Source organism: Entelurus aequoreus, linkage group LG19, assembly GCF_033978785.1.
Source record: "Entelurus aequoreus isolate RoL-2023_Sb linkage group LG19, RoL_Eaeq_v1.1, whole genome shotgun sequence".
Classification (NCBI taxonomy): Eukaryota; Metazoa; Chordata; class Actinopteri; order Syngnathiformes; family Syngnathidae; genus Entelurus; species Entelurus aequoreus.
Window position 1 is genome coordinate 23,118,772 of NC_084749.1, and position 10,927 is coordinate 23,129,698.

General features: G+C 41.5%; 2 protein-coding genes across 7 annotated transcripts in view; one reads left to right on the forward strand and one right to left on the reverse strand.

Moving 5' to 3' along the window:
- Positions 1-10,927, forward strand: part of pde4cb (phosphodiesterase 4C, cAMP-specific b) — a 234,224-nt gene that overhangs the window by 221,201 nt on the left and 2,096 nt on the right. For all 6 annotated transcript variants that reach the window (XM_062028112.1, XM_062028107.1, XM_062028108.1 and 3 more), the window contains 4 exons: positions 88-242; positions 2,054-2,176; positions 4,053-4,235; positions 10,741-10,927. The exon at positions 10,741-10,927 is cut by the window's right edge and continues 2,096 nt beyond it. In XM_062028112.1, coding sequence (XP_061884096.1) covers positions 88-242; positions 2,054-2,176; positions 4,053-4,235; positions 10,741-10,927 — 648 coding nt within the window. The remainder of the gene's footprint in view (positions 1-87; positions 243-2,053; positions 2,177-4,052; positions 4,236-10,740) is intronic.
- LOC133635207 (gamma-interferon-inducible lysosomal thiol reductase-like) overlaps positions 1-10,927 on the reverse strand; it is a 33,440-nt gene that overhangs the window by 3,299 nt on the left and 19,214 nt on the right. The gene's annotated exons all lie outside the window — the stretch shown is intronic.

Genomic DNA, 10,927 nt, shown 5'->3' on the forward strand with positions numbered 1-10,927 from the left:
CCGCACCGCATCCTTCCGAGTGCCATTTTTTGTGATATTTGGTTTAAGAGAGAGTCCGATTTAGAAGACTTCGGCCTGCCTTGGCAGGTTCTGAGCTGGCGTTGATGTACAACGATGCCTCAGTGCTAGAGAACCATCACCTTGCTGTGGGCTTCAAACTGCTCCAAGGGGACGACTGTGACATCTTCCAGAACCTCAGCAAGAAACAGCGAGATTCCCTCCGCAAGATGGTGATCGATATGGTGAGGCTTTCTTCTTTATCATACCTTTAACTTCAGATGATAAAATAGCAGTATGACTAATTGCTAAAGCAAATTAAGCTATCCAATGTTTTGTATTGATGATTACCATTTTATTTTGATTGAGGATTGGCATAACCCAATAATTAGTGTTAATTGTTTAAAATGAAGTGTAAATTAATAAAAGCTATTGAAGCAAGTGGAGCGTACTTCTCATTGATGACCAGCAGAGGCGCTGTTGATTTTGCCTCATAGAGGTCACTCACTTATGGGAAATTGAGCTCCATTCTACAATAGCCATGGTGATTTGGTCTCTTTTAAGCAAGTTGGTTCTTAGGATTCTTAGGATTCCAAAATGTTATCCAAAAATGTCAAATAATGAATGACTAGTGTACAAAGCAGGCATCATGTCAATGTGTCAAGCTGCATGATTGCAGTATTATCCGCTTATTCTTTTCCTCAATTGCTACCACTTCAGTTCATTGTTGCCAACTAAGCGACTTTCTTGCTAAATCTGGAACTCCACTTAGCAACTTTCCCCCCTAAAAGCCACTAGCGACAAATCTAGAGACTTTTCCGGATGTTTTAGAGCAGTGGTTCTCAAATTGTTCTCACCAAGTATCACCTCAGAAACACTTTAGTACCACTAAAATGAGCAACATTAACAGTTGCGTAGTAGGCCTAGGTATTCATTAAAAACAAGGCAGAGGTTTTATTTAACAAGTACATTTAATATTTTCGTAACATTACACACAGTTTGACCAGTAACACTGAGTTTGAATATCAGAAAATAAAACACTGTGCTTTAATCAAGTGTTTCTTTGGCCACAGTTATAGAATGGCTGTTTTAGAGACATGAAAGCATATACTACTGCAGTAAAAGTCCTCAACGAGCAGCTGGTGCTGCTGGGAGCTCCTCCTCACAGGTGGCCTGTTTGGCAGACGCCTCGCACAGCGGTCCCAGCTGCAGTAAGAGCAGAGAGGGAACCCGCGCCCCTCCGCATTCAGACTGAAAATTTAGCCATGAGCTACTTTCCTTACTGAGGAGTTGGCAACACTGCTTGAGTTACTTCCTCCCTTTTCGCTTGTAAAAAAATATATTTTCAAATAAATCGTAATTATGATTTATAACAATTCTTAATCAATTTAAAAAAAAAAAAAAAAGGGAATTTTTTTTTTAATCTCTCCAGCCACTTAGACAACTCATACAGTTGATGTAGATGCTCCTATCTGCTGTACATATTTACTTTAGAAGAGTCGTGTGGGAAACTTCTCTTGTTGCCTTATTTGTATTAGTCTTTATTAAATGTTTGGGTAGAATTGTATTAAACTAAACCAGTTTTCTTTTAAGTAATATAGACATTTATCACAGCGTTTTTTTTAGGGAGGAATGTAGTTAATCATAGAACTAGCACCCAATGTTATTAAAAAGTATGAACTTTAAATCGAGAATCAATTCTGAATCGAATCGTTACCACCAAGAGTCGAATCGAATCGTGCGGTGCCCAAAGAGCCACAGCCCTGGTAGCCAAGATGGCGACGACTGAGGGTAGTTAACGTTGCATTTTGCAGCCTAGCCCTGCACAGACAGACAGGTTTTTGTTAAAGATGATTAATAAACACGTCCAGTGAATATAATTCATATTCCCTTCTTTCTCAAGTCTCTTTACTCAAACGAAATCCGATGAATACCTACTTAATTATTCCACAGCATGTGATTCCCCTGACAGCACTAATGCTAAATGGAATACACGGCAACATCTTGCTCAGCATAAATGAGACAGTCGTGTCCTACTAATAAATGTCTTCAACAGGTGCTAGCCACAGATATGTCCAAACATATGAACTTCTTGGCGGACATGAAGACAATGGTGGAGACCAAGAAAGTCACCAGCTTGGGAGTTCTGCTTCTTGACAACTATTCAGACCGAATCCAGGTGAGAGCGCCGACACAAAGACAACTTAAGTGATCTAGCTGGGAATTACGTACTGTACATGCATGCTGTATTATTTTGTACATCCATCCTTCCATTTTCTACCGCTTGTACCTTTCGGGGTTGCGGGGGGTGCTGGAGCCTATCTCAGCTGCATCCGGGCGGAAGGCGGGGTACACCCTGGACAAGTCGCCACCTCATCTCAAGGCCAACACAGATAGACAGACCAACTCAGGGTGAATAATAGCTTTTTGTGTGCTAAAAAAATGTCCTATTTTTGGAAAGACAAAGCACAAATGGTTTCCCAGCGACATCCGACCTGTTGAACCACGGGGTTTGGTGAAGATGTCTTTCCTGCCGTTACATTTTGTAAATTATTTAAAAAAATGTCACACAATTGGATATAAAATACATATAACGGGATAGGTTGATTGGCAACACTAAATTGGCCCTAGTGTGTGAATGTGAGTGTGAATGTTGTCTGTCTATCTGTGTTGGCCCTGCGATGAGGTGGTGACTTGTCCAGGGTGTACCCTAACTTCCGCCCGAATGCAGCTGAGATAGGCTCCAGCACCCCCTGCAACCCCAAAAAAGGGACAAGCGGTAGAAAATGGATGGATGGATGAATGGATAAATGTGAAAGTTGAATAATTAACAAAAATACGAAATGGTTCGTTCCACTTGGATACTTGCAAACCCAGCTTGGAACTCTTCACTCAACACAGACGTAATAACATCATCAAAGCTCCCCTTTAAGCATTCACACACAGCAAAAAATATAACACATCTTTCTGTGGCAGCTTAGGGGAAAGTTATGTTCAAGTTTCACTTATATATCTCATTGCTCATAACTGTGGTGAGTTCAAAGACCCTTGATCAAAAGTAGAAACAGAGGCATCACTAGTATTAAAGACGGGGGAGACTTAGCTCCCAGGAGATGCACTAATAATAATATAATCATAATCATAATTGTACATACGTGTACAAGATAATATCTACTTTAAATTCTGAAGTAAAAGAACATTTGGCAGATTTATAATCATATTTAAATGGTTAATGACAGGTTATGGAATTCAAATTTCTATTCTGGCCACGCATCATAATAATCCCCTCAATACGCATCATAATAATCCCCTCAACTCCCCCCAAAAATGGATTAACTCACCGGAATATAAAGACAATATAACATACATCCATAAACCTGGATGCATATGCAAAAGTGCAATATATTTATCTGTACAGTAATCTATTTATTTATATCTGCACCTTATTGCTTTTTTATCCTGCACTACTTTGAGCTAATGCAACGAAATTTCGTTCTTATCTGTACTGTAAAGTTCAAATTTGCAATAAAAAGGAAGTCTAAGTCTAAGTCTTTATATTGAATTTGTTGGCTTTATTGTAAAAAAAAAAAAAAAAACTACAAAAAAACTTAACTTTTTTTTCAAAACAAAACCAAAATGTTTAAGGGCTTTAAATAGATATGTGGGATCTGAGCCGAGGATGTCGTTGTGGCTTGTGCAGCCCTTTGAGACACTCGTGATTTAGGGCTATATAAGTAAACATTGATTGATTGATTGATTGATAAGTTAATCAGTTTTTTTTTAAAACCTAAATCAAACAAATCCATGCAATAATTATTTTTTTAGTGTTTGTAAACATACCGAGTGTGTGTGTATGGCCCAGAATTTGGCTATGTCCCCTGGGTTTTCCCATGATTATGCGAGGTCCACTGAATCTGAAAATGTGCTGCCTCCTAGCGGACAAATCAATAGAATACAGTTAGGTTATATTTGTATGGTCACGCGTTTTAAACGACAACTTCTATAACTACTGCTATCACCACATGAACGACCTTTGACACGCACGTCTCCTTCAGGTTCTCCAGAACATGGTTCATTGTGCCGACCTCAGCAACCCAACCAAGCCTCTGGAAATGTACCGACAGTGGACGGACCGCATCATGGTGGAGTTCTTCACACAGGGAGACAGAGAGCGGGACAAGGGAATGGAAATCAGTCCCATGTGCGACAAACACAATGCCTCCATTGAGAAGAGCCAGGTAAGTGAAATACAGTTGACACACAATCAACCTTACAACTAACGTAATTTCTCAAAGAAGAGAACATGACACTTTGATCGGTCTTCTAGATCTTCCCCAAAATACTTTTAGGTTCTACTCAAAACTTGGAAGTTATTTTAAAAATGTTCTTTTTTATAATCAAATGAGATTCAATCCAAATTTGGGCTGTGTAAAATAAATTAGCTGTACTCACATGATCCCCAAGACTATGGTCCTCAATTATTATACTAAATACTAGAGAGAACCTGATAATACTAATTTCTACAAATCACTGTTTCTAACATTCTCCCTACAATCACCTGTTTAATAAAACAATTATAAAATAAAACTATATGATTTCCCTGAGTGGGTAGACAGGACAAAAAACAAACAAAAAAATTAGCGCTCTCTTCTCCCGTTTGCGCTCAAGTTTATTTTTGCGCTTAAAGTTACACACTTGCTTATTCGTATTCTCGCACCCACTCCGCGTAAGTTAGGCAAAGTCTGGAATGAAAGCGGGCACGTTATGGACGAGGCAGACTTTGCCGAGATGCCTTTTTATCTTGGATCTGTGAACATTGTGGAACAAAAAGTTTAGCACTTGTACATGTCATTGAAATCAATGAAAATTATTTAAATTTGAATCCTGTCACGACTGGGTTCTTGGGTCTTGTTTCTCCAGAAGGCAACGGAAAGTTGGCGCGAGCCAGACGTGAGTTTGAATACATGATTTATTATTTTTTAACACTAATAAACTACAAACAAAAAGGAAGCAAACAAATGGCGCGCACAAAGGCGGAAATACAAACTTGACTAAGAAACAAAAGACATGCACGTGGGCACAAAAACTATAAACAATAAAACAAAAACACTAACTGTGGCATAAATGAACAAAACTTACTTGGTAAAGAACTGTGACACGACATGAAGCAGAGTGACGAAATAGTGTGAATGTATGAGGACGCCAGGACGAACAACAGAAACAGACAGATTTAAATAGTGACGTGATCAGTGAAAACAGGTGCGTGACTCGAAACGTGAAACAAGTGCGTGACAAGACAGGTGAAAACTAATGGGTGACCATGGAAACCAAACCAAACAAGGAAGTGCAACCAGGAACTAAAAAGAGTCCAAAAAACAAACACATGGCCAAAACAAAAACATGAACAGACATGACAAATCCAGGCAGTGCTTGTGACGTGAATGTGTGTTGTCATGGTGATGTAGTGTGTGTATGCACACTACAACAGTGACAGTTTGATTTTAAAGTACCAGTAGAGTGGAAAAACAAGTTGACTTTATATGCTTATTTGTGTTTCATTGTATCCATTAAACCTTATAGAATTGTATTTACAATCCGCAAAGTATGTGAAAATACCGTTAAAACATCACAAAATTCCACAATTTCAGACGGCCATTTTTAATATTTCGCTCCAAATATCTTTGGCAATTTCTGTAAATTTCAGGTCGTATGACATCAGGATGGAACACTTCAGCACTCTAACCATATCATTAGGTCAGTCATACTGGAAATATGCTAAAGTTGGAAAGAAATGCGCTGTCTATCAGTCACAATCCTTATGTAAGACAAGCACACATATGCCTGGCTTTGTTTATGCATTCGAAATTGTAAATAAATAGCTAACAATTGAGTCAACACATCGCGGGTCCTCTGTGGCGCCCATTATACTCTCTCTAAAAACATCCAGAAAAACAATACTCCATTTACATGTCGTGACCTGAATATTAACCAAATATGAGTGGTATTGTTATTCTAAGCACCAACGCAGACTGACTATTTTAGCGTCGCATTGATAGCAGTGAGCTAATGCTAGCTTACGCTGCTATTGTTGACACACGGCGGCTGCTTCTGCTTTGTCTCAAACTTGCTAAAAGTAAATTCTAGATTACAATTCATGCATCTCTCCCCTGCTAGTAGACAAATGTGGTCATAAACCGATAGTTGCGGCAACTTTTCTTTAACCCTTCGTAAGGATTGCGATTGAATCTTCATCCAAACGGAATTATGTGAGCATCCCGTCGGTCGGCCTCCCAGCGAGAGTGGAAATATGACAGTAAGCATTTGTTTTATTATGTTTAGTTTGCATGTTTAGCACCTAGCAATGCTGCTGATGCTATCGTGTTACAATAAAAGCTGCATCCGCTTAGGACTCAGCTTCTAAAACTTTTTATTAATCCTCTTGGTGTTCGGCCTGAAAAAATATAAGGTCCTGGATCATCATCGTTGTTGGCTCTCGCAAAGTCTGCTTGATTAGCATTGTTGTTGATGGGGAAGGGATCTGTGGTTCCTCCTGCTACGTCACGGATCACGTGACTGGCTTCCTCATTATCTCTCAAAATGGCTCGAGAATCTCCGTGAGATTGATCATATTTTGATCATATCTATTTATTCACAAACTCTGGAAGTCTTGATGTCAATATGATAGTAAATTCAATATAGAGGCAACTTGTAAATGGATAGACTCTATATTGTGTATGTAAACAAATAGTAAGGGCAGCACGGTGGAACAGGGGTTAGTACGTGTGCCTCACAATACGAAGGTCCTGGGTTCGATCCTGGGCTCGGGATCTTTCTGTGTGGAGTTTGCATGTTCTCCCCGTGACTGCGTGGGTTCCCTCCGGTTACTCCGGCTTTCTCCCACCTCCAAAGACATGCACCTGGGGATATAGGTTGATTGGCAACACTAAATTGGCCCTAGTGTGTGAATGTGAGTGAATGTTGTCTGTCTATCTGTGTTGGCCCTGCCATGAGGTGGCTACTTGTCCAGGGTGTACCCCGCCTTCCGCCCGAATGCAGCTGAGATAGGCTCCAGCAGCCGCCCCGCGACCCCGAAAGGGACAAGCGGTAGAAAATGAATGGATGGATGGATCGTCACATAGTTCAATGATCACGATCTAGACCGTTAAACGTCCGTTAGTACCAAGATGTTCCAACATGTCAGATATACAGTAAGTGCAGTCCTCTTCTGCTGTGGTCGCACTCATGAGACGGCGATATGTGTTTGGATTTTTGATAGTTAATACAGAGCAGCATTGTGGTCCTAGTGTCACTTGATGTTTCAAGGCATCTCAATCGCAGCGATCAGAATAGATTTGATCATTTTCTGTAAGTAAATTTTCCTATTTTAATAAGCGTGTTGTACACTGCATCCAAACTTCCAATGCAATATTTTTTACATTCTTGGGGCGCTGGACTTATTCCAGCTTCAGAGGCGCGTAAGAACAAGAGTACTTAAATGACATTTTTTTATTTAAACGGGGATAGCAGATCCATTCTATGTGTCATATTTGATCATTTCGCGATATTGCCATATTTTTGCTGAAAGGATTTAGTAGAGAACATCGACGATAAAGTTCGCAACTTTTGGTCGCTGATAAAAAAAGCCTTGCCTGTACCGGAAGTAGCGTGACGTCAAAGGTTGAAAGGCTCCTCACATTTCCCCATTGTTTACACCAGCAGCGAGAGCGATTCGGACCGAGAAAGCGACGATTACCCCATTAATTTGAGCCAGGATGAAAGATTTGTGGATGAGGAACGTGAGAGTGAAGGACTAGAGTGCAGTGCAGGACGCATCTTTTTTCGCTCTGACTGTAACTTAGGTACAAGCTGGCTCATTGGATTCCACACTCTCTCCTTTTTCTATTGTGGATCACGGATTTGTATTTTAAACCACCTCGGATACTATATCCTCTTGAAAATGAGAGACGAGAACGCGAAATGGACATTCCCAGTGACTTTTATCTCCACGACAATACATCGGCGAAGCACTTTAGCTACGGAGCTAACGTGATAGCATCGTGCTTAAATGCAGATAGAAACAAAAGAAATAAACCACTGACTGGAAGGATAGACAGAAAATCAACAATACTATTAAACCATGGACCTGTAAATACACTGTTAATGCTTTCCAGCTTGGCGAAGCTTAACAATGCTGTTGCTAACGACGCCATTGAAGCTAACTTAGCAATGGGACCTCACAGAGCTATGATAAAAACATTAGCGCTCCAGCCCTCATCTGCTCATCAACACCCGTGCTCACCTGCGTTCCAGCGATCGACGGAAGGACAAAGGACTTCACCCGATCATCCGTGCGGTCGGCGGCTAGCGCGTCTGCTATCCAAGTCAAAGTCCTCCTGGTTGTGTTGCTACAGCCAGCCGCTAATACACCGATCCCCCCTACAACTTTCTTCTTTGCAGTCTTCATTGTTCATTAAACAAATTGCAAAAGATTCACCAACACAGATGTCCAGAATACTGTGGAATTTTGAGATGAAAACAGAGCTTTTTTGTATTGGATTCAATGGTGTCCGAATACTTCCGTTTAACTATTGACGTCACGCGCATACGTCATCATACATAGACGTTTTCAACCGGAAGTTTAGCGGGAAATTTAAAATTGCACTTTATAAGTTAACCCGGCCGTATTGGCATGTGTTGCAATGTTAAGATTTCATCATTGATATATAAACTATCAGACTGCGTGGTCGGTAGTAGTGGGTTTCAGTAGGCCTTTAAGTCGATGGGTCAATACGTGGAAGCCAGTTCTGACAGGGAACGCCCACATTTAAAGGTTGCTCCACCAAGAGGGCGCATCTAAGATGAAGGCATTCAATGGCAGGCTTAATGGTGCACAGCCAGAATCTGCGCACCTTTTTTCCACTTAAGCACATTAAAGAACAGGAACATTTATGTTGGGAGTTGGTTCTCTATTTGACCACCAGGGGGAAGCATTCCTAGCTCAGTGAGTCAGTCAGTAAAACAGGCCTGTTCTCGGCTTCAGTCAGATGTCATAGAGCAGGCCTGGCCAACCCGCTGCTCGCGAGCCTTATGTGGCTCTTTGGCTGGTTTCATGCGGCTCTTAACTCTGTTATGAGAGTAGCGTATGTGTGTGTGTGTGGCCCTTTAAGATATGACAGCATGTGAGGTGAGTGAAGTCAGTGAGAGGGTGGGCGAGAGAGGTGGGGGAACGGTAACAGTGAGTGCGTGCAGGTGCTAGTAGCTTGGTGGATAGCTGCGTGCAAGACACCAATAAAGTCACAAAGTTGCAACAAACCGCCGGCCTCGTCATTCACCCTCGAGTCCGGAGCTGTAAAGACCCACTGCCGGGTAAAGTGAAGGGTGTTACCCCCGAAGTATATCGGCCCTGGAGGAACGTCTCCCCTGCGCTCCTCGACTACGGTCTGGGAGCCGGAAGCAGGAACGGTGTAACAACTCTATTAGTGCCTTAGTGTTTACCATGAAGTCTTTATTTTGACAGACCCTCGCGGTAAACTTGTCTGAGTGCAAACTGAGGCAGTATTTGTCATTGATAAAACTTTCGGCGAATCAAAATGTATGACCAGTAAAAACGCAATAAACGGGACAGAAATTTGACCTGGCAAATATAAACGAAAGAAAACACTGGCGGAAAGCAATAATCGATACAATAAAAAAAACAAGCCAACCGGGCGGTAGGTAAAAAAAAAAAATCCGCGTCCGGGTGACACATGGGCTTCAGGAATTGCGCATCCTTTCTGATTTCAATGCGTAAAAAGACACACAAAGTGCGGTCACGCCAATACTGCTTGACAGTATAACAAAATAAGTCACACTTATATTCTGTAACATTCACAGTTTTAGAAAAAGTGCAGAGGTAGAAATATTCCAAATAACCTCTTGTATACAATGTAAACATAAATAATGCCTCAAAACAAGTTAATTATATTTCAACAAAACACAGCAGACTAGCTCTCGCCATGCACAGCTGTTTTGTAGTGTCGATATGGGCTTGTAGATCATTATTTGCCACAGAGTGTGTGTGTGTGTGTGTATGACCGTGTGTGTGTGTGTGTGTGTGTGTGTGGAAGGGATGGGGTGATGTTCATTTGTGCCCAAGTGTAGGATGTGGCTCTTTGCAGTAACACAGTAAAAAAAAAAAGTGGCTCTTAGTCTCTGACTGGTTGGCCACCCCTGCCATAGAGAGAAGAAAACAGTCGAGCGGACTGGAAGGGGGCGTGATGGCCTGGGATTTTCAATGTAACAAACGCAAGCCAGCTAGAAAGTTAGACATATGCATGCTTACGGACAAATTCTATTTACAAAATTAACACCTGGCCAAAAGGCGCAGGGAAGTAATATAATTCTCAAGGATACTTGCTAAATGTAGCAGCAAAGTCACAACAAGTCGCAGACCGATGAGGAATGTTGCAATGCCACCTTCTGTACATATGCACATACAGTCCCATCATAATGTGTTGCAACAGGTAGCACCAAAAGTATTCAGATATATATTGTTTGCAGGCTGCCAAAAATAAATAAAACGATCATAACTTTTTACAGACTGTGCAATGTATTGAATGTACTTGTGATATGAATATTGCTGCTCAGTAAAATAACTGTCGAGAAAGTGAAGTGGACGGCACTCAAGTAGACATTCGCCCCAATAAGTCACCAGCCGTGAACCTCAGTGCACGTAATGATAATATATGGTTATATATCTGCCAGGTGGGCTTCATCGACTACATCGTGCACCCTCTGTGGGAGACATGGGCAGACCTGGTGCACCCTGATGCTCAGGACATGCTGGACACCCTGGAGGACAACAGGGAGTGGTACCAGAGCATGATCCCTTGTAGCCCCGAGCCCTCCAGCCCTGAGCCGTCTCACACCGACGTCAGACCAGGGGGCACCG